The sequence below is a fragment of the Sander vitreus genome, chromosome 10 (assembly GCF_031162955.1).
Source record: "Sander vitreus isolate 19-12246 chromosome 10, sanVit1, whole genome shotgun sequence".
Taxonomy (NCBI): Eukaryota; Metazoa; Chordata; class Actinopteri; order Perciformes; family Percidae; genus Sander; species Sander vitreus.
The window spans coordinates 17,847,547-17,871,737 of NC_135864.1; the positions used below are offsets into that span (position 1 = coordinate 17,847,547).

General features: G+C 41.8%; 1 protein-coding gene across 4 annotated transcripts in view; it reads right to left on the reverse strand.

The window, feature by feature from the left end:
* Positions 1-359: 359 nt before the first annotated feature.
* The window catches only part of LOC144524408 (protocadherin alpha-C2-like), a 43,020-nt gene continuing 19,188 nt past the window's right edge, over positions 360-24,191 (reverse strand). For 3 of the 4 annotated variants that reach the window (XM_078260644.1, XM_078260642.1, XM_078260643.1), the window contains exons 2-4: positions 13,050-13,114; positions 10,081-10,166; positions 360-763 (exon numbers count right to left, since the gene is read on the reverse strand). In XM_078260644.1, the coding sequence (XP_078116770.1) occupies positions 456-763; positions 10,081-10,166; positions 13,050-13,114 (459 nt within the window). In that variant the 3' untranslated portion in view covers positions 360-455. Of the gene's footprint in view, positions 764-10,080; positions 10,167-13,049; positions 13,115-17,387; positions 20,350-24,191 lie in introns of those variants that run through there. The other variant, XM_078260641.1, reaches the window with a different exon arrangement.

A 24,191-nucleotide genomic window follows, 5' to 3' on the forward strand; every position in this document is an offset into this window, starting at 1 on the left:
TTTTGTTGTTCTTGTACAAATTATTTGTCTTCTCTCAGGGAGATTGGTTTACACATCAGTTTGGGGGAGGGGATAAGACAGAGGTGCCAACGTGCCCAGTGGGTTAAAGGAGAAAAAAATTTAAGATGAGGGCAAAGAGTGATCGCTCCTTATTGGAAAAGATGACTGACTTGAGTAGACTCAGGGTGTATAGGCACATAGGGGCGTGGATCAAAATCAATCATTTTATTGTTTATCAAGGCAAGATCGATAATTTACCTTAGTAAGGGACTGAAGGTAAAATAAATCTTGGTAAGGCCAGGTTCTTTAAAATATTATTAGTGAAAATAGGTAATAAAATGAAATTCGAAAATCTGTAATAGTTTTCAGATTTTCTTTTCGCCCAGTGGACTTTGGTTGGTACCTCTGTTTTAACAGCGCCCTTTTCATCTTTGCTATTTTCTCTTTCTGCTTCTCTACTCATCTCCATCATCCTTTCCCTTATCCTTTTTGTCTTTCTTCTCCTTCTTCTTCTTCTTCTTTTTCTTGGCCTCCTCTTTCTTTCCAAAGGTGATGAAATCGCTTTTGTCGTCCTCTCCTCCCTGGTTCTGTCTGATGGATATAATGGCAGGGGAGCCAGGGATGATGAAGGCTTCTGGGGGAACCTCACCAGGTTTCAGGTGCTGTGGGGGTGCACCAGGACCGCCGGGGCCATAGCGAAAGTGCCAGCTGTTGCTGTCTACACCAGCACCCATTGGGGGGGACACCTCTCCCCCTTCAGCATCTGAAAGAAACATAAACATATGGATGATGAGTAATTATTTGCTATTTGCTTCAAATAGATGTGGTTATTAAAATGCCCAAATGTTATGATGTTCATAGACTCTGAATTGTAATGTAAAAAGCTAAATTCTTCAGACACTAGGGGAGGTTTACTAAGTCTTTTGCATGCTGCACCTAAATGAATGTTATGAATGCTACTTATGAAACACAACAGCTTAGCAGCACAATTTGCCGGTCATCTAACATACAGGTTGTGTTTGTCCTTCATGCATGCACATTTAAGAGACGATAGAACAAATAACTGGAAGAGATATCAAAATGGAGGTTGATGGAACGCATTCTACTGGATTTACAGACATTTGCCCAATATACAAGGTCAGTTTTATTTTGTAAATTATACGTCTCTGAAGAGCAGGTGCAAATATGAGCAGGTTTATATAGTAAAGTTGCAATTGTAAAGTCTAATGAGCACACAACTTTTGTTTTAGAAATATTTATAGAGTTTGTATTTATTTATTTATTAATGGCTATATAGTTCACTGAGCTGCTACTGCACCAAAGCAGACGCGTCCCTAGGATGACCGGTACATTGTGGTGGCTTGTATTTTTTATAAGCAATCTTTCCTTCTGTGCATCATGTAATAACTCCTACTACATTAGTTCCACAAACCTTTCTATATAAAATATTATTCATGGTCTACAAGTATCTCTATTTAGTATCACATTCTGCTCCCTTTTGAGCTCATAGAACGTGCCTGCAGGAGGCAGTCTTATGGGCTGACCTTAAAACAAAACTCTCCCCTGCACTACATGCTGCATACATAAATCAGGCCTACTGTGTTAAAACTTTGACTACAAGGAGAGATCACGGACATCCACTGCAGCCACTGTAAAAATCCAAATGGTCAATAATGAGTGGCATTCCTTGAGGAAAGGCCATGACATGCTATACAAGGTGGGAGTTGGTGGAACTGAATGGGAGGTTTCCAAGAAGAAACTGCTAAGCGGGCAATGAATCAAAGGCTCCCTCCTGGCCAAAGCGAATATCTGTGGCACTGTTTGATGGAACTTTAAACCCTTCATCATTATGTTAAGGGATAGGAAAGGTAATAAAGTATTTTAGTGGAATTTAACTGAATCGTTTTGCAAGAAAAGTGGACACAAAGCAAACACACCTGTATCCAGTAATTGGCAGGTGTAACTGTATTTAGGAGGGCATTATCAACCAACCTGACCATGAATCAAGAAAAAATCACACCCTTACTTCATTGCGTGGGTGTGTGTCATTATATTTATGACTATAACAAAACTAAGCTCAGTCTACCAGCAAAAGACCCCAGCACTTTGGTTCTTTCCTTACAGCAATGACCTACTTGCCTCACATATTCCTTTTATTTATCTCACTTCTTTTCTGAGTTCTTTCCAAAGGGGAGATTCACTGAGCAGGGCTCCATCCAACCAGAAGGAACAGTGTCTAGAAGAGGAAGCCTGACCTCATGCAGTACCCAGGGCAGAGAATACCGTCTTCCAATCTTCTCTTACTGCACTTTTACCCAGCCAGCCTCAAAATATACACTCTGTTTGGTTTAAGCTTTCTTCATGCTGCATGTCTTACAAAAAATGAACTGCCATCCTAAATATAGTTGGACATAAAGAATGCAAAAGTAGTTCTGACTAAACTATATATGTACTGTCAGGTGTAAGCTGAATTTTATTCAGTTATGATCACCTGGGTGATACAAGGGATAGTGGTCAAAGTAACATTAGGGATATAAATCAATTCTCCTTTAAATGACTGAGACAGAACAAGAGTCTCATATGCAGTTAATATGTTTGTTTGGCTGTTACAATTCTGCTTTGCATTGTTATACAAATTATCAAAACTAATTCAGCCATAAGTTACTAGCATTTATAAACTTTAATTTGTGAGAGGATGGAGTTTATTAGTTCACTTTTTCCGATATAATGTGTTCCAATCGTATTCCCTCTTCAATTGCTATCCCTGCTTTTAATTCATATTTCACTTACTCTTCCTACTTGATTTTCTTTCTATATTTTACCATTTTCAATTACCAGCTCTCGGTGAGATCTGCTCACAGTGAAGGATTCATGGAGTAAATCCATGACAAACATGATGTCTCCTGCTTGGCATACAATCCTAGTCAGTCATAGAGGCACGCACTGCTGTAAAGCTTCTCCTTCTGCAAGGAAACGGCCCAAGTCAAAGCAGACAATGGCTTTAAATCAAATTTGTTTTAACGCCTGAGCTTTAACATACACTGATTCTGTCTGAATTGGAGCTGAGATGATAAGTTCATTAATAAATAACACTGCAAATTGAATAGTTTGGGGTTTTTGACTGTTGGTTGGACAAATCAAGCAATTTGAAGACTACCTTAACTTTTATTCTCATATTTCATCTGTTTTTATATTTTTAACTAGTTTTTCCTGTTCTTTAATGTTTTATGTAAAGCCCTTTGAATGGCTTTGTTTTTGAAATGTGCTATACAAATAAAGCTGCCTTGCCTTGCCTTTAGGAAATTGTGGTCACTGTTTTCCCACATTTTACAGACCAAGCTATTAACTGATAATTGGGGAAGTAATTGGGAGGTTGTCCAATAATAAATATAGTTGCAGCCCTCGTCTGATTTGTCATTCTTAACATCATGTTTAATTCCCTCAGATATATTGAAGAAATCGGACTGGGACCGCCGTACAAGAATTAAGTGGGTCATGCATTTGAATTGTTTCACATCACTATCCCCCTAAAAGCCCTCATGCTTTCACCGACTGCGACAACAAAGCTGCAAGAGCTGCAGAGAGAAGACTGAATTTGACAAAGAGACTGAGAAGATTAAGACAGGACAGGCTAGATCCAGTCACTGCTCCTCCACATGTAGACACAGAGACAGCTAGAGTCACATATATTTACAAAGTGAGTCTTTCCCCCAGTTGATAAATCCTCATCTGACTCCCAAAGCAGAAACATGACCCCGATTCTATTATCTCAAAAGAAAAAGGAGCAAAAAAATACTAAATATAAAAAAGGTGCTGGCAATGCTTTGCTCTAAAGTGTCCACTCTCTTGCCTCAAAGAAATTACCTGTCTAACTCAATGTGGGAACTTGACACACCAGTGCCCCCATGCAAACTTGCATTCACAAACAAAATAACACCCCGGAGAGTGATGAGTCATGCTAAGAGCAGACAGATGGAAAAGGGTAAAGCAAAGCATGGCAGGGTAAGTCTCTTGAAAGGGTCAATGTCTTATGCTGTATTTAAAAAAAAAGACAAATCCTGGGACACACTGTAGTCTGGCTGTGTTAAACTCTGGTGCAACTGAAAAGGTCACATCATAATAGTCTTTGCTGCTTTGGGATCTTCCTTTTGTACTTTTTAAATGAACATTTCTAACAAGGGAGGAGGACCACAATGTAAATAAGTTATATATTTAACTTTATTGTGTCTATACTTGGCAATATAATATGCATTTAGTGCAACGTATGTATGACCTATTACAGTATATATATATATTTTTTAAATGTCAAATAAATCCAATCAACAACATATGTAATTTTGATATTACAGACAACATTGACAATATGGGATTTGACCTGTGATGCAAATTCATTCCAGCTATATTTAACCCCATTTTTTGTCCCCTTATACTGTATGTCTTTCCTCACTTTATTTTCTCCCTGCCTCTTCTCTGCATCTCTTCCTTCATAACGATAACAGACTCACCTCGCCCAACACTGATCTCCACACAGCCATTGCTTCAATCTGATTTGTCGAAGGCTGTTGCAGAGCAAAACTTTCTCTCTTCTCTGTTCATTTTGCACAACCTCCCTCCTTCTCTTTTCCTTGCCACCCTCTCTCTCTGTCTCTCTATATTGCTCATTTCCCCTGACCTTTTAACTAATCTTGCGTGAAAACTCAGCCAGCTAATACCAGTCCATCCCAGTTATTGACAAGTCTTAATCATTGCCAATCAATGTTTATGGTAACGTTAATGTGGTTGTGTATTAAACTGCTTGTCCATCAATGATAACTACCAGGCACATTAGACACAAGGATGGGTTATTTGTTTTTATAGTGATGCCCCCAGCTGTATTACTTTCTCCATGCATCTGTAACTAGCAGCATTTGAAACCCTTGCAATGGAAATGCTAGCGCGTTATGCATTACAGACTGATTTTATCCATATCCTCCCATGAGTTTGATCTATCTCCTTGCCTCGCCCTACCACCTCTGCGTGTGAATGTCCCATCGCTCTCCTGTTGCCGCCCAAGGTTTTCACAGTCACTTAAATCACCCAAGCTCCATTTTGCCACTTCTACTTTATTCATCCCCTTGTCTCGCCCTACCATCGGCCAGTTGGGCAGAAGCGCAGTGCAGTGTTACATAACAAGCTGAGGAAGAAGAGGAGGAGGAGGAGGAAGAAGAAGAAAAGGGGCCAGGAAGTGCAGGGATGCAGATATGAAGATATGAAACACGATGCTCACCACAAAAACGGAGGGTGGGAGGAGGGAAAGAAAGGATTAAAAGATCCTGAAGGTGCGATTCTTTCTTTTTTTTCACACTGCAGTGGTAGAGAAATCTGTGATTGTTATGATAGCATACAGTCAGCTGGGACCACACCCTTCTTCAAGATAGCACCTGTGTTTGTAAGTGTGCTATGCAGTGAGCATTGTGATAAAAACTAAATGTGATGTTGCTGTCTATTCAAAACCTAATTCTTATTCATGTGTCTGTGTTTTTTACTGCTATGCCTGGGTAGTGATACAAGAATACATTTTGTGCCTGCATAAATTTACATATATTCCCCAATCTGCTAACAGTAAATGAAATAAATAAAGAAAGAAAACTGTTGTGGGTCATCACATCATCATCATACAATAATGATGGCTGGTTGTGGATTTTTAAAGAGCAATTATACCTCTATATGCATATTAGAGTGTACAACTGTGTGTGTGTGTGTGTCTGTGTGTGTATGCGTGCGTCCGTGCGTGCGTGTGTGTGTGTGTGTGTGTGTGTGTGTTTGTGTTCATGCCAGGTTGAGCACCTTGCCGTCTGCTCCCAGCTGGCTCATGTGGCAGATGGTGGACACAAGCAATCCCAAGTGACAGGGCTTAACAAAATAAAAATAACACTGAATGTAGATGGGTATGTGTGGGAGTTTGACTTGTTGTCTGTGTATCTGTGTGTATATGTCAGTATGTGTAGGTGCTATAATAAAAATTAAATAAATGGAGAAGTAGAAATTGATTTATTCTCCAGAGACAAAGAGAGGGAGAGAGCTGGCAAGATATATAAAGACTCAGAGAACGCAGGATGGGAACAAAAAAACAGAGTGACAATAAAGGAAAGCAAATAACTGAAGTCGAGAAGAGGAAAAATATGGGGCAGAGGGATTTAGAAACAGTCTCCACCAGCTTCTAGACTGGTCTACCTTGCCTTACTGATTGTGCCAATAATCTTTTCATATCAAGTACACCTTAAGACTGCATCTCTAAAATAAGACATATAGGTTTGAATTGAATAAACTGTTTGTCTGTTTGTATCTCTTCTTTGCATACCTCTTTGTGTCTGTTCATATCCACTACTCTACACTACACCTACCCTTGCTGATGAGACCAACAAAGATACAGTAAATGTAAATGCATGAGGTCATGGTCGTATATGCTACATAACAGATATATGGTCAAGCCCAGAGTTATTGAAAGAGAAAATGAAGCATTAATCATTAGTAGAATCTCCTCTTGTCCACCTTTTTCTCTTGGCATTTTGCCTCCACCCATGAGTCTATTTTTCCCTTGACAAGTGCCCGCTACAGTTGATTACTGTTAACGCTAATCAAATCTGTCTTATTCTCTTCCTCCGTGTATATGTTTCAGTGTGTATGTGTGTGCATGTGTGATCTGGGGTGATACAAAAAACAGTAAACCTGCATCTATCTCTGCAGTACACCACCGCCCCATGAATGCAGGTCACTCTCCTTCGGTTACTCTCTCCTTGCCTTTACACCTCTTACCCCAACTCTCACTTTCCAAACACATCCCTCCCTCATTTAACTTAACACCCGGTCTGTTTTAGCTATTGCTTATGTACGTGCATTTTGTCTTGCATCCCATTGTCTTGTCCTTCACCTGATGCCAGTCTGTTTTTTTCTTTCCCCCTTCTTCCCTGTCCTTCAGCACCTTTTGTCCCACACCATATGTTTGCACCCCACTGTTCATAACAGCCCCATCCCTTTCTCTCTCTCCTGCTAATATCAGCGGCCATGAATGGTTGCCGTGGAAACAACATCCTCCAGTGAAGCAGTAGGACATTGGTAGGAGTCATGGTGACAGTGCTTGTGCTGATGAAGAATAATGCTGCAAGCTCTCTCTCTCTCTGTCCCCCCCCTCTCTCTCTCTCTGTCTAGTCTAACCACTCTCCCCTAGCAACAGCAGCCTCATACAGCTTCCTCTCTTTCCTCTGCAGACTTTGGTACAGTCAATCACTCTGATTTACTCATCGCCACTCCCTCCCAAACAGTTTATGTTCATCGCATCTCTACCTTCCTCTCCAACTTATCCTTTAATGCTTATTCTATTGTTTCTTTTCAATACCTCACTTTGTAAACTGCCCATCTCCCCCCCCCCCCATCTCTCTCTGCCCATCTCTCCAGGGGATGGTTGCAATAGTGCACAGTTCTGTCTATGGGTCCTTGGTTTAGAAACAGAGAGAGACAGAGGAGGAAGACATAGAGGGAGTGAGAGACAGATAGGGTGAGAGAGTTAGACAGCAAGCAGAACCCTGATTTCATTAATGTGGGTCTGTTAATCTGGGCGTGGGCTGCGCTCCATCTGTCACAGCAGGAGCAGCACACAGAGCAGACAGCCAAAACACTCAGAAGCACAGCCAAGCACACATGCACATACACACGAAAACACTAAACGAGATGCAACGACACAGACACACAAATCCACACGCTCTAAATCAGAGAGGGAAGAAACAGGGGTGTTGTCGGCTGTACCTCCGTGTCTCACATTGAAGCAAAAAATAGACGGTATGGTAAAACATCACCCTGTAGGTACAGCCCCCAGGCTGAAACAATTGCCTCAACAAACCAAACTCTGATATACTCCTGCTCTCCAACTAAGGACCACAGCCTGCCTAGCAAACAAGATGATTTAGTTATAAATAGCACAGCCTGTGACTCATAGTTATGTGACAGGCCACATTGAATCAATATCTCAATTTTCATGATGAACAGAACCAACTTCAAAGTCAGAACACAAATCTTTTCCAATCTTGTCCTCCAGTCAGGGAGCTCTAGAAATACATTATTTTCATGTTATCTGACACTCTTAAACCAGAATTATCCTTAATCCAACCCTAACATTTGACCTGAAGCTAACATAGCCCTCAGCTAATATTTCCATTTTTAACCTTTCTAACAATGAGATAAAGAAGGGACAGTCAGCCCTGAGGCAAAGCATGGTAGCGTGTGGACGTATTGTTCTTGAACTGCCACAGCTTAATTAGACCACCTTAAATCCTCACCAGCTGATCTTATTACCACTGACCCACCCTGAAGACGCCACTACTGCCTGTTCTGTTGTCTCTCTCTCTCTCTCTCTCTCTCTCTCTCTCTCTCTCTCTCTATCTCTCTCTCTCTCTCCGTCTTTCTCTCATGTTTTGAAGTGCCTGCAGGCTGTAAGTCCTCAGCCTAGGCAACAAATCGATAGCAGAGTGGAGGAGGCTGTGTGTGTGTGTGTGTGTGTGTGTGTGTGTGTGTGTGTGTGTGTGTGTGTGTGTGTGTGTGTGTGCATATGTGTGTGTGTGGACAGTAAGAGAAAGTAGTTACTTTGTGTGTGTGTAGTTTGTTTGCCTGCCCAGCCCACCACCTCCTGTCTATAAAAGACACCAGGCCAAGCCATCTCCACTTTCTTAATTACAAATCACCTCTTTATCTAAACTTAATTAGTCATTCTCGCTCCAGTCCTCTCATTGTGCATACTCCTGTCTAGTTATCTCACCTGCCTCCTCCTTCATTTTTCTCTACCAGGCCAATCTTTTCTCTACTTAACTCTTAATCCTCTTTTGACCCCACTTCCCTGTCATCATGAGGAAAGTCATGAAATAAAGAAAGAGTTGACCACTGAATTCTCCTCAATGCACGTAGGGTGCTGACACAGTGTATGCAGTGCTTCTTTGGTCATACATCTTGGTTCAGGGCAGGGAATATGGCACCATATGCAATGACATTAAAAACATGACAATGTCTGTGAAATGTCATCTAGCAGTGAGTATGTTGTCATTTAGAGTTTTGTTTCGCTCCAGTGTTCCTGTTCTTGCGATTTATCTAGCAGTGTTTTCTAATAAGCTCCTTGCAGTGCCTCAGTGAAGTTTTTTTCCACCCTGAGAAAGGCCAGATGGCCAAAAATGTTTTGTCGTCTATAAATGTGGTCACTACTTGCCACTGAGTGTGACTCTTTCCTGTCATCATTTATTAACATAATAAGGATAATGCACCAATCTTTGTGAGTGAGATGGAGACTCTACATGTAAGTCTGTTCTATCAAATGGTGTCAAATGTTAAATTTAGATGTAATGGTTATCAAGCAACACACTAAGTTGACACTTCCATGTGCGTGTCACTGGCCTGCAGATGCTTCACAGCAAAGGCACTGCCAATAATTACTATTTTGTTTTGAACAACACTATGAATATGACTCATATTTGCAATTGTATAGATGGTCTTGCAATGGAAATGCCTGGAGGCTTAAATTCTTTAAAATATTGTGCGCTTAAAGTCGATTTCAACACGTAGCTCTGTTGTTTGGAAATTTGGAGTGCTGGCAGTAGCAAAAAAACTAAAACAATCGGTGAAGGTCTCCCTTCATGATACAGAGAGCAGAGATATCCATCTACGCCTACGTAGCATTGTGTCATTTCCTCTCCCTGCAGCAGTGGGAAGTGGTATGAGTGGGTCGGGCGATCTCGTAGCTGATATTTCTGTATTCCTCATTTTATCACTCTCTTGTGGTTTGGTACGCACTTAAGAAATGTACAGTTGTTGGTATAAGATATTCTTAGCTGTTTTTTCTCTGAATCTTTGTCATGGAATGTGTTGCACAGAGATCCATTAAACTATATTTTAGATGGCTGTCACTATTTTAGACCTTTAGGACTAGACTGGGTCCATGTGTGCCAAGCAGACCTCTTAATTTATGTTTACAGCAGACCTCCATATTTTTATTTTTTTTACTGTGGTCAATTTAAAATAGTTCTGATTGTTGTAAGTGAGAGTTGCATGACTGATTCTTACCAGCGGCGCTGGATGCAGTGGGCCAGTTCTGAACGAGGACACCCTGGGCTCCTTGCATTACTGAGGACTCTTCCATGTGCACTGAGCTGAAAAACAAAAAAACATGCACATATTACACTCTGGAAAGGTATTATCTCACATATACGTACTATATACTATACCATGCTAAATTAATGAATCTGCACAACAGAAGGAATCCACACATATACTTTGTGAAGCTCTACATTATGATTGTTTCACGTGACTTAAATATAAGCTCGCAAATATTTGATTATCTTGTCTCCATATGTTTCCTATAATACACAGTACTACAAATTCAAACCTTGGTGCTCTGTGTGGGAATTAAAAAATGTAACATTCAGATTAGGATTAAAGTATTCACCCTACATTTTTCTGATATTCTCTGGATTATAGATTACAGATGGCCGCTCTTACATTTTCATGCACACTCTGTGGGATTTCAGCACCCTCCCCTCTACAACACACTCTCTGTAGTGCTGAAAAATAGCAACAGAAATTCTGCTACAAACCAAAGTTCTCTCTCACTGCTTCTACCTAATCTTTAAAAAGGGGAGAATTATATTTTCTGGCTCTGAAAATAAGATTTTAGTCATGAAGATCCAGGTGTACTGCTTTCTTATACGTTTCAAGCAAGGAGGGCATAACCTCTCTTAAAGGGTAATTTCAACCAAATTATACAAACATACAGTAACAACCGAGCCATGAGCCATTAATCTAACCATAATATGACATTATTTGTCTGTTATTTGGCTGCACCACCCATTTAAAGGTTACCTTCAAGCTGCTGGGTATTAGAAGCAGATTAATGACTTCTCGACTTAATTTTGTTCAAATGTTCAAGAAATAATTTAGATACAGAAACATACTCAAATGGTTATTCAAAACCACTACTCTGACTCTCAATCGCTAACTGCTGCTGCTCCACTTAAATCTGCCTGTCTACTCTTCTCCCAAACATCCCCCGGTGAATAACTAGGTCTTTAGAAGTTAAAACCTTTACTGAGGTCTGTTTGAGCAGGTCTTTCTTCCTGGAAATTTTTGTGCTTCTAAGGCATCAATAATTGCTTTACTTCTCGAAAACAAGGAGCTTTCATTCTTTATGAAAGATCTTGGGAACCAGGGAGTATAAATCTGCAGTTTAGTAATGCTAAAGACAACCCCTAACCCATCAAGGTACACTGATGAAATAGTAATGGCAAACACTGGGCTGATAATACACTTTTTAGCTAATGCCGGTCCTGCTGTCTGTAAACACACACGCACGCACGCACGCACCAATGAAATAGGTCAGTGCCATTATATGGTGTTGGAGTGTGATATCCAAAATCTCTTATACAAGCTCTGATTACAGATGAACATTCAGTGAAGCCCCAGCAATGGGGGATAGTCAACTTAAAACCAAAGGTCAAAGGTAGTGAGTCACAGGAAAGATTTTATATGTTAGACTGGATCACACAAGCACATTAACGCTCATTAATCCCTGCTGTAATTACTGTATGACTGAATCTGTGTAACATCAATGACACTCAGATGGTACACAGTTATTTATCTGACATGGACATCAGAGTACACATATGAACACATATATATACAGTATGTGTATACAGTATACGGATGATATAACACATATAGTACATAAACACTTGGGCCTCAGGAGACTCACGTCAATGAGCAGCAACAGATGAATGCTTTTTATTTGGAGCTGTGAAAGACTTATTATTATGGCTTTGGGTGTTACAGAGAAATATTACTTAGACATAGGAATTGGAAAGCCAGTTGTTGTCTGTTCAAGGCTAGTGTCTCAAATTGATCCATCTATGCCATATCTATCTATAGGAAGTGGATAGATTACATAGATATGATAGGAAGATAGATAGAGATATTGTGGCTAACTCATTAAGCCTGTGACTTTTTGTAATTACGGTGTCATCTCATTAGCATCACCCTTGATTTGGTCGGGTCCATCTGATCCCACAGCAGGTAACAGCCCAGTGTTTTATGGGTAATCTGATCACTGGCGTTGTCATGCAGTTGTCCCAATGTCTTTCCACCTGACTACCTGCCCTTCATCCATCACTGACCCTGTATCTGCTTACTTTGCCCTCCTGTCAGTTCTCCATCTGTCTATGGCAATATTGAGAGAGCCATTTCCAACCACATTTCTCCTCACTGTCGCTTTTCTGATAATTCACATTCAATTACTTTCAATGATCATTATAAGAGTAATACTTTCTGTTTATTAAAATTTAGATAAACTGGGGTTTTCTCACAATGCACTTTAACTGTATATACTAGTGTACATTGGGAAATGTAAATGTAAGTGGGTAAAACAAGATGGTAATTATGCCACCTCTTTTCCCTCAGCACTGTGATCACAGCTGAGCAACAGCTGGCAGCAAAGATGATCTTAGACATCTTTACTGGAATAGGCCAATGAATGCCTCATCTGGCTCTGTGGAACAAAGATGGGTAAGGCTTTGGAGACATGTCTTCCTGGTGGATCATGTCATAAGTACACTCTGTAACCTTTTCATGTAGATATATTTTAAATTCCATTTCCACAAACTAAAACGGATTTAGAGAATGACTTCTCTGTATGAAATTATTATATTTGGTCTCCACTGCAGGATGACAGGGCTTCTCCCTTTGAACTGACTGAAGATTGACTTTGCCTTACATTTTACTTCATTTTATGTTTGTATGATTTCATCTTAAATGTACAGTATGCCTCAATGGCATACTGAAGCCATTTCTGTAGATTATTTGAGGATACGCTACATGACTCCCACAATCAACTATAAACTTGTGTTAGGTGGCTAAATTAAACTTTGTTCAAAGCCATCTGAGGTAGTCTTAATGAAGAATGGGGTGGGGCTTAAGATCAGTGGCTGGTGAGATACGATGAGATACTTACTGCAAAGTGACAGAAAACAAAATGGGATGCTTACCTCTGCATCACACCTCCTGCTCTCAGGGAGGCTGAATATCTCCAGTCTGCACTCGGCCCTTTGGGCTGCAAGAGAGAAGGAGAGGAATTGAGTGTTAAATACAGGCGGAAGCCAATACTGTCTCATTAATAAGTCATGGAGAGAACTGCTAGTGCATGCGCGTCACGCACACACAACAACACACAAACTCAGTCACACACACAGACAGTCATAGCAGTGACAGCTTGCCCCTGCCTTTGGAGAGAATTGAGTGATGAATTAAAGCTTGCAGGTGCACTCCTCCCATTGCCACACCCTCTCCTCCTCCCCCATTCCCTTCCTATTTCCATCCATGTCCTCTGAAAAAAAAATGACTTTGAGAGATTTCACCCCAGCAGCCCACTGACCCTGGTACTGTGATGCATAGGCCCTGAGGCTACATGCCCAGGGTTGGTCCACTCAGACCAGGCTGTTCTGGGACCAGTCCATTACCATAGTGCTGACAACAGACTCAATTCAAAGCTACAGCTGTCTCTACCTAATTCCCCCATCCTTTCCTCTACATTCTGTTAGAATATTTCTAATATTTTTTAAGTGTGTAAATCAGTCTTAACAAAGCTACTGAAATATCAAAATGTTTTTCGTTGATGCTGGTTTCTGAAAGACCTGCATCGTCTGCTGTATTTTTCCTTTTCAACATACCACCCTCCCTTCCTCTACTCTGCCTCTGTATATTCACCAACCCCCCTCCTGTGCTGTTGAGCTCTTTCTCCCTGTTTCATCCTCTTAACTCTGATCAAAACCTTGAGTGTCACTGGCAAACAGTCTGCCTGAGTCAGTCTGACACATCTCACCATGGTAACTGTGCAGAGCTCAGTCTACATTTTACCCTCCATCCAACGCCCTCTTTCATTTCACTCCTGTGAAGGTCACAGGTGGAGGAGGGATGGGGAAGATATCAGATTAACCCCCTCGGCTCTGCATTTAGACTAAGACACACCACAACACAACAGAAAGACACAAAAGGGACACCACTGCAACCTCTGCCTGTCTGCCAGTGATGCAATTCATTTGTGACATCCTAATAAGATATTTCAGTGTTTGTGCTTCTAGTAAATTCAATTATCATAAACATATTAAGATACAACACTGTAAAACCTGACAAAATGTGGTTAGACTAAAATTCAGCAGTGGTGCAGCTCGCTGTGCAGCAAATTGGGCTGTTAACCTGACCATATAACTGAGATGAGATTGTATTTTCTCAAACCTCAACCTAAACCACTGACAGAGCTAAACCAATCTGACTAACACTAAATTCTCCGTGCTTGGCCATGCAGTTCATAAGAGACCCATTTGCAATTCCACTTCCTTTCAAATATGACAGATGTTCACTTGCTGCTGAAGCTGCATTGACCTCTACGAGTTTGCAGTGGACATTCATCACCCTTGAAATCCAATATTTGGTCTTAATGAGAGAAGCCTGGTATTCCTCCTGGACTCATTCAAACAGAGAAGAATGTCTACAGGGATACAGAACAGTGCAGCATGGGAGACACTTATCCATTCTGAAAACTAAGGGTGCACTTGATTATTTGAAGACAATCACTCCTCAAAAAGCAATCATTGGCTAGATCAATAGTTTAGGTTAATATTGAAAGGAAAAGAGAGTGAGACAAAAAAAAACTTCAAATAAAACCAGATTGTCCACAAATGGGACTTAACGGCTTTGCTAATCGTTTGCCCTGTTGAGGCATGGAAGTGGCCGAAGGGAGAGGTCGTATGGTGTTTACGGGTGTAAATGGAAACACACACACTAGCACATACACACATTAGATACAACCATCTGGAACCTAAACATGTCCATTGTCTGATAAACTCCCAAGGGTATACATACATGCAAAACTAGAATGTTACCAGTTAATGCAATAAATGTAAACAGACAAACAAAAACAAATCTGACTCATACGGAGGATGAGAAATTTAATGCATTCTGTTTCATCATTTGAAAGGGAGACACCACATTAAGTGGATAGGAAAAAAATACCATGGGTTTTTACTGTATTCATTTCCTTGTCTGGCTGTACTTTGTAAATCAGAGAATAAAGAAAGATTTTGGTTTGGCCACTCAACCCTTTTCTCGCCTTTTTTCCCCATTCTTCCCTCTCCCCCTGAGTGAACACTTCTAGCATGGATACAGAGCTCACACCTCCGCCATCAACACTGTGTCCAATCATCTTTCATCCCCCGCCTCATCTGCGCGGAGCCAGCCAATCCATGCCCAGTAATATGAAACGCATCGTTACCAATTAATTACACAGCAAGAACAAACATAACTGTCATTTAATGAGAAACATGTCAAGTGACAACAGAACAATTACCTTTAATATTTCTTTATTTCTGTTTTTATCACTTATTCTCTCTTATATCCTTTTCTGCACTGCATAGACCAACTCAGAGAGGCTCCGGGGGAAACACGATCATGTACAAAACAAATAATGTTTGTTTTATCCTAATAATACTGTTTGTTTTACTACAACCACAAATGATGCAAACAACCTTGTGCAACCTTTTACATGGAGGGAAAATTCATACAATAAGGCTCTAATCTAAATGACACTCAGACACAGTCTCTGCCTCATTCTTCACCGATTCCCAAACTCTGGCTCACTGTTTAGTACCACAGAGGTACGTGAGCAGAAGAGGATATTTTGGTGCAGTGGGACTGGTGGCCCTCGTAGCTGGCGAAGGCTGTACTATTTCCCAGACTCTCCCTCTCTATAGAGATGGCCACTGAATGCCCTCTGGACCTACTGGACTTGAATAGTGTAGCTCACAGCCCACATAAGACAAATAACAATGGCTGTGTGGGGTCATAGGTGAACAAGCTTAAATCCACTGGCTTGTTTTGAAAAGAGAGTAAGTAACAGGGTGCAGAGAAAGAGACCAAGAGAGCGAGAGAGATGGTTCTTGAAATATATTTTGATTACAGCTTTCCGCAGAACTGTGGAGGACAGGTGCACTCTATCATCATACACTGAATCACCGAACAACTAGTCTTTATGTGTTCCACGCTTGCTAAAGACACTACATCCAGCAAATCAGAGTGCACCCACTCAAATAAAACCATAGCCCAAATAAACTACCCTCACTTGTGTATGCCAGGTTTCTAAGATGCAGACCTGAAGATAAATGGCAACACATGTGAAGACCAGTAAAGGTAATAGCTAGGGCTGTCAAAATAACGCGTTAATTTCGATTAATTAATCTGAGAAAAAATAACGCGTTAAAAAAAATAACGCAGATTAATCCATTCCATATTGAGGTTTGACCCGGAGCCGTTCTAGCCACCATTCGATTGTAAAATGAAGGAGGGAGACTGAGAGAGAATGTGCTGCCTGGATCATTAATTGGAACATTTACTTGTAAAAATCTTCTTCCTGCCAACCCTGGCTACCGAAATCCGGTGCCACTGATATGTCTGCACTTCTCTCTGATGCTCTGAAGACGATACAGGCAACACAAAAACCGCTGCACATGACACTAGTTAACACTATACTCGACAGCAGCTAACGTTAGCCTACCGCTAGCTAGTAGCTGGATTACACAAGGTTACAATGCTGACAGCTAACGCTAAACGGTGTAAAGTTTGACTGTGTTTCACTGTAGAGGATTCAACACCGGGATGTAACAATCTGCAGCTGCCGTCGGAGACACAACAGATGTGCGTTCAATGAAACTGGTAAACTACAGCTTCGTGGTGCATTTGAAGTTATTGTAATTGTCCATTACCATCTGGCGGTTGTTTTTGTCGTTCAACAGCAATTTACTAGTGAAATAAGTTATTGTTATACATTATTATTAAACATTTAATTTTAAAAACAATTTTCTGTTGTTTAGTACCCTTTTTTTTCTTTTCTTTTTTTACTTTCTTAAAAAGTATCGGTTCAGGCACCGTTAATTATGTATGCGATTAATTTTGATTAATTAATCACAGAGTATGTAATTAATTAGATTCATTTGTTTAATTGATTGACAGCCCTAGTAATAGCACAAACAAAATGGTGGTATTTCTTTCTTTAATCGGATACATATAGATCCTTCCAATTAGTTTAGGAGAACTTAAAGGACTAAGCAGATCCTGGGAATGTATAATAATAAATAATATGTATTTTTAAAAGCCACTGATCTTATGAGCCATAAATGTCAACTGCAATCCTACTGCAAGAACACCGCCCTAGAGCAAAACCTGAACCATAACTCTCTGAGAATTTTCCTTTTATGACTTGTGCTTTGTGTGTCATTTACTGTTAATAAGGCAATCTAAAATAACAAATCACAGAGATCACACCAGACACACACCTGAATGGCAGTTGCATCTGGCATACTGAGGCGGCGTACAAATAACTGGCTCTGTCCACTGTGGCTGGTGACGTAGCTCGAGCCCCAAGTGCCACTGTGTGGTCGTCCCGTGTTGTAGAACATAAAAGTGTCACTTCCTGACGTGGCGGTCAGGCATGTCTTGTAACAGTATGTTTTGGTCATAGACCCATTTCCCCGCACTTCAATATAATGCGGTTCCACTTTGAGGTCACGTCGCAGGGCCACATTGTCGTTTGGTTGCCCTCCACCTCCACCTCCGCCTCCTCCACCCCCTCCACCACCTCCTCCACCTGCAGCTCTTCCTCCACCCCCACCACCACCAGCTGAGGTGCTCCCCTCTGGAGCACTCTTCTTGGATACGCAACATGGGGAGCAGGAGCCAGGCTGGGTGCAGTAGGCATGGCAACGCACAATGGCCAGCACAAAGATGGTGACCAGGAACACGAAGGTTGTGGCACTCAGGGCAATGATAAGGTAGAGGGTGACATTGGAAAACATTAGGGGGCTGTTGGGCCTGATGATGCGCTTGGGGTCAAGGGTCAACTTCGGTGGCAGCTCCATCACGTGCACATAGATGGTGGCCGTGGAGGAGAGTGGCGGTAAGCCGTTATCGCGCACTAGCACTGTCAGAACGAAGGAGGTGGAGTTCTCCTCAATTACACGCCTTGTTGTGCGGATCTCACCTGTGTACTCATGCACCTTGAACAGGTCAAGGTCTGTGTTGGTCTGCTCCAAGGCATAGAACAGCCAAGCATTCTGTCCTGCATCGCCATCCCACGCCGTCACCTTGCTAACCAACACTCCTGCTTCAGCGTTTTTCATCAGCGTCTCTGTGGTGCGGCTCCCATTAGGTGAGTAGACTATCCTGGGCACATGGTCATTCTGATCCATAATGTAAACATACACTGTGGCCACACGGCTAAGGGGAGGCACACCATTGTCCTGGGCTTTAATCTGAAAGTGAAACTCTCTCAACTTTTCAAAGTCAAAGGCTCGCAGGGCATATGCTTCACCTTTATCAGGTTTGATACTGACGTAGCTGGCTACAGGAATACCATGGTTGTTGTCATTCAGGACAGTATAGGTGATGCGTGCATTTTCTGCAGCATCAGCGTCAGTGGCCTTAACAACACACAGAGGTGCACCGGGAGCATTGTTCTCTGTAACATAAACAGTATATGATGTCTGTTCAAAACGAGGTGGGTTGTCATTCACGTCTGCAACATCCACCTTAAAAGTCATTTGAGATGACAGGGGTGGGGTGCCTCCATCCACAGCGTTGACAGTGACATTGTAGGATGAGATGGTTTCACGGTCCAGAAAAGCGGATGTGACGATGGTGTAGTGGTTCCGGAAAGACTTGATCTTAAAAGGCAAATGGGGCATGATCTCCAGGCTAACTTGTTTATTTGGTCCAGAGTCACGGTCATTCACACTGATCAATGCTACAACCGTGTCAGCCCGGGCATCCTCACGTACAGGGCTGGAGAGTGAAGACAGTACAATCTCAGGAATGTTGTCATTGACATCTAAAACTTCTACAACTACTTTACAGTGAACTGCTACAGGAGATGCCCCCTTGTCCATCGCCTGTATGTACATTTCATATGAGTTTGTCTCCTCATAGTCTATATTGTTTTTTACCCTAATTTCCCCTGTTACTGTGTCCATGGAAAACATCTGTCTGACTCTTTCTGGTGTGTAACTGCTGAAGGAGTAAAACACTTCCCCATTTGAGCCTTCATCAGGGTCTGTTGCATTTAACTTGATTACAAGTGCGCCCTTTGGAGAGTTTTCGTACAGTTTTACTTTGTACACGGAGCTGTCAAACGCAGGTACATTGTCATTGGCATCGAGGATGCGTACATTAATTTTGGCCATGCCAGTTCGCTGTGGGGTGCCCCCATCCATTGCTGTCAGGATTAGCTGATGAGAGGGCATCTGCTCGCGGTCAAAGGGCTTTTTAAGAATAAACTCGATGTGCTTATTATTAGAAAGGGGCTTAATGGAGTCCAGTGTGAGGTGGTCGTTTGGGCTGAGGCGGTACTGCTTCACAGAGTTGGAGCCATCATCTGCATCCTGAGCTCCCTCGATGTGGAAGCGCGACCCAGTGAGAGCGGACTCCGACAACTCTAGCTGATATTCATCTCGAGGGAATTGCGGCGCGTTATCGTTCACGTCCAAAATCTCCACCTCCACGTTGTGCACCTCTAGTGGATTCTCTAATACCACCTCCAGGTTGCGTGAACAGGTGCCACTGAATTCACAAACGGTCTCTCGGTCAATGCGGTCACTCACCACCAGCTTCCCAGTTTTGTGATTTATGGTGAAATATCTCCGTCCACTGTCCGATGTGATTCTGATTCGTCGCGTGGAAAGTTTTCTCAGGTCCAGACCCAAATCACGGACAATGTCACCGACCAATGCCCCGTTCTCCAGCTCCTCCGGAATGGAGTATCGAATTTGTGCATTTGTAAGGCCACTGATTACAAAAATAACCAAATATAAAGAAAAAGGCACATTCTCGTTTACACTGTAACAGCATCGCGCAGTCACAGCCATCGCAGGCAGGCAGAATTTGCAGACGGGTTGAGAAATATTTCCGCCTTTTCAGCTTGCTGTGCGAGCCCACCCGCCTCATTAAAAACAAGGGAATAGTCCGTGCATAACTCCGACTATGTGCAGGACGACCACCGCAACCTCTTTGGTGCCTGTTTAAAGGGAATTTTCCCCTGTGCATCCATGTTTTCCTTTGTCTGTGCTGGGTGCTGTTTTTTTTTTAATTTTCTCTATCCTACAGGCAAGGCTTACTGCTTTCACTGATGCTGCCTCTCTCTCTCTCTCTTTCTCTCTCTCTGCCTGCGATGGTGTCTGTGGGCAAAAGGGGAGGGGGAGCCACTCGCTCAAACGATGCTGGCTGCATTTCAGCATCTCCGCAAAAGAGAAAAAAAAAAAAAATCATCGAGCACATCTAATACAAATAAAAACACAAAAGACGAAACGATTCTGGAGTTGTATCAATGTGCAAATCTGGACTCCGTACACGGAGCCAATGTCATCTGATTCTGCACACTGATTTCAGGGAAAGGATTTCGACACAATCATTTCCCCTGTTTTTGTCAGTGCCACCGCCCTTTTCATTGTGCGCTGTTAAACTGATTTATGAACCAGCCTGGCGATTACATTTCCTCACTGATGGAAACCCACAATTACTCAGGGACCCTCGAGCCAAACAGAAAAGCAGATTTCTGATACATGCAGACCATATTTTGAAAATAAAAGACACACATTTAAAAATAAATAAAAGGATATTTACTGGTGATAACGCTAACCAGGTCACAGACAAAATGCTCCAGATGTGACCACTCTTCATATCTGGCAAAAATACATGGTCCAGTGGTTATGTACACATTAACTGCACAGCCACTATTATCTACAAGTAACCACATCTGTAGTTGCTACTGCACTTACAAAAAGCAGCCTTTTGGATGGATTTTGCACACATCCACACATTTCCCTCGGCCATCGGCTTTATATCCTTAATTATTAGCTTCACATATTAGAAGATACATTAGCCTACAGCGACCAAATCCCATCACATATCCATACTTTTGTTTCAGTTTCAGGTAATAAATACCATTATAAGATCCCACTTGCACGTTTTGACACTGGATCCTGCAGATGGTTCTGAATAGCGCATGTGTGTAGCAGGTGGTGACATTAACACCCAATTCCTATTGCTCTGACTGCCTTCTAAATACTCCGGCCTCAAAACCCATGTACCTCAATTAAACTCAAATTCAAATTTCATTCAAGTTAATTGGATTAATGCAATCAATATGGCAGAGAAATGGAAGATTTTTTGACACTATTCAATTTCAACTTAGCAGTGACGACTGCAGAAATCATAATCAACAGAAGTTCAGTGTTCACAGTTTCACAATAATAGGTCCTGTAGAGCCACTAAGAATATGAATACAAATTAGTCTGAGGATCAACAATGATGCATCGAGTAAGCCACCGACATTAAAACTGTGTTGATGGGCTCTATCGCCACTCTTTAAACAAGTTACATGCTGTGAAGATCCGGCCTTGTGAGACCCTGAGCCTTCTTGATTGGCCCCGGCCACTGGGCCAAGATGAGCGTCCACTACCGCCCACATCATTTTTTTTTTCTCTCCTGGTGCGCTGCCACTCTCACCCACGCCCAGTCTGCCCACGGCGATAACAGCGCTTGGCATCCCAGGAGACAGGGAGAAGACAGTGAATCACTCGGATACTGCTAGTGGATGGGTAGATACTGAGTGACTCTTCACACTACAAGGCGACGAAGAGGAGGTGGCGAAATGGGGAGGTATAGAAGCAGCCAAATGTCCGTTGAAGGAAGACAAATTATAGCTGCATACACCAATCCTATCTACTGTACATAAAGTGCATTTATAAAAGACTCAATTTGTGGTATAGTTCATCTCTTACTCTATCAATATCATACAAAAGTGTACATGTTGTACTCATCAGTAAAAAAGGGTTTGGCATTTAGGCCTACTTCTCTCTCCCACTGAGCAGCAGTGATAACACAGTTTCTTTCAACTGGGGCCGTTCAGCCGTCTCTGATGGTTCGACATGTATGGTCTGCCATGCGAAGCATGACATTTAGCAGATTTTCCAGTGGGATATCTGGACCTCTGTGTTTGGCAATGACACAAAAATGAAAACAGGTGACGTTTATCTTGTTGACAACAAACAGATCTGGATTTACACCTGACCTTTGCACCTGTCTCTCTCATTCTCCTCCTCTCCTCTACTCTTCCGATGTGTTGATGTTACAGCTCTCTCATACCTGTTTCAATTACATCTGTTTTAGCGATAATTGCATGCCGCTGAGCTGTGGATTATTTCATTTTTCACTCAAGGGTGCTGCAGATAAAGCTATCACTATTATTCCAACTCAGACAGACGCCTGTTACGCATCCACAAACACAGATTTCAAAGAGCTAATTGGCTAATTGGTGTTTATGTTTACTGCATCTTGTCTTAAAACAATACAGGTTGTCAGAACTTTGTTCCCCCTCCTCATCTATTCATTTACCTGACCTTGACATCTTTTGTTTTCTCAACCACCCTTCCAATCCCTCCATATTCTCACTTTTGCCAATCGTCTCTCGCCTACTCTCTCCACTCTGGAGAGTCTCCAGCTGCGCCTCTGTCAGACATCCACTGTTCCAGCTGATGAATGGTTGAGGGGCATACTGTGGTCTTAAGTGGAAACCCATGCCCATGCCTTTTGCAGACTGATAGACAAAACCAGTGGGTGAGAAAAAAAAAAAAGAGTGTGGCTTTATACATGTAGGCCTCAGGCCTGTGATATTATATATTATATATATATATAGTAATAAGAAATAATTCAAATACAAAAAAATAGAGACTCTTTTTGTTCATTCTCTCTGCCAGAACATTAACACCCCCCATTGCATCAATTATGCATGATGGCCACCATATTAATAACATTCTCTTCACTAAGACTCAACCTCATTAATACTGTAAGCGGCCGCTCTAAAAGCCATTCATATTACTTCTCCTCAATTCTCTCATCTGGAATCCCCCCATTTTGGTGAGTCAGATGACAGCAGAGATCCACAGAAAAACGGGTCACAGCTGGGCTATCATGAAGCAGGACTCCTTACATCACTCCCTCAGTCAACACACATTTAAACAGAGGCAGTCATGCAAAAATAAAGGGCATTTGTTCCTGTAGGCACGCACACACACACACACACACACACACACACACACACACACACACACACACAAACACTACAATATAAACTATAAATACACAAATGCTGGCCAAAGACAAAATCATTGTGTCTGAATGAATGCATCTTTTGCCGTTGTTTCCTCTTGTTCTTAAATGGCAGGAAACAGCCATCAAGGGCTTTGATAAAGCGATGTGTTGACTGCAGGGAAAATAGACGCATGCAGAGGTGATACTGACTACACCTATACAGGTTCACAGAGAAAGTTCATTATATGCTTTATTTTAAAGCATTTAGATGGAGAGGGAAAACCTTTTTATTCAGGTCCATAATCAGAAACTGCTAGCCGAAAGTTTTCATATCAATGTTATTCAAAATGTCATAAAGCTTTGGTTTAGTGCCACTTTGCACAATGGGACAGCAGTCAGGATTATGTACATACTGGTCACATTTTAAAGGCACAGATACTATTCTCCTTTTTCTTATAGTTTAAAGAGAATGTGAGCGAGAAAGATAGACTAATGTCTGCAGGCTGTTGTGTAGGTGGGCAGCAGCGTATGTGGTGTCAAAACAGACCTTTTCTTAGAAGATACAGCAGAAAACAGCATCCTAAACAACTGTCTCACCATTATGTATGTTAAAGATTGAAGCTACCATTGGTGGGAGTGATCATGGGATGCATAAAGTCAAAATACATTTCTTGAGGGACAATCACCAGCCAATCATGTTAACAATGTTGTGCTTTGGTTATCTCTTCTACTGAAACCAAAATATAAACTATGCATGAACACAATACAGTATCTCCATAAAAGTCTCTAAATTGCTGTATATTTGGAGTTATGCCTCAGTAGAAAAGGAGGAGGCCAATGCTACTGGCACTGCAAATATAATTATGCTGTATGGGTGGGAGAGGCTGACTGAGCAAGAGGGAGCAGAGGTGGGTGAGACAGTGAAATTGGTCCCTCTGTTGGACTGAAGCAGTAGTACAAGGGTTGGACACGTGATCACCATCCTACTGCCCATCCGC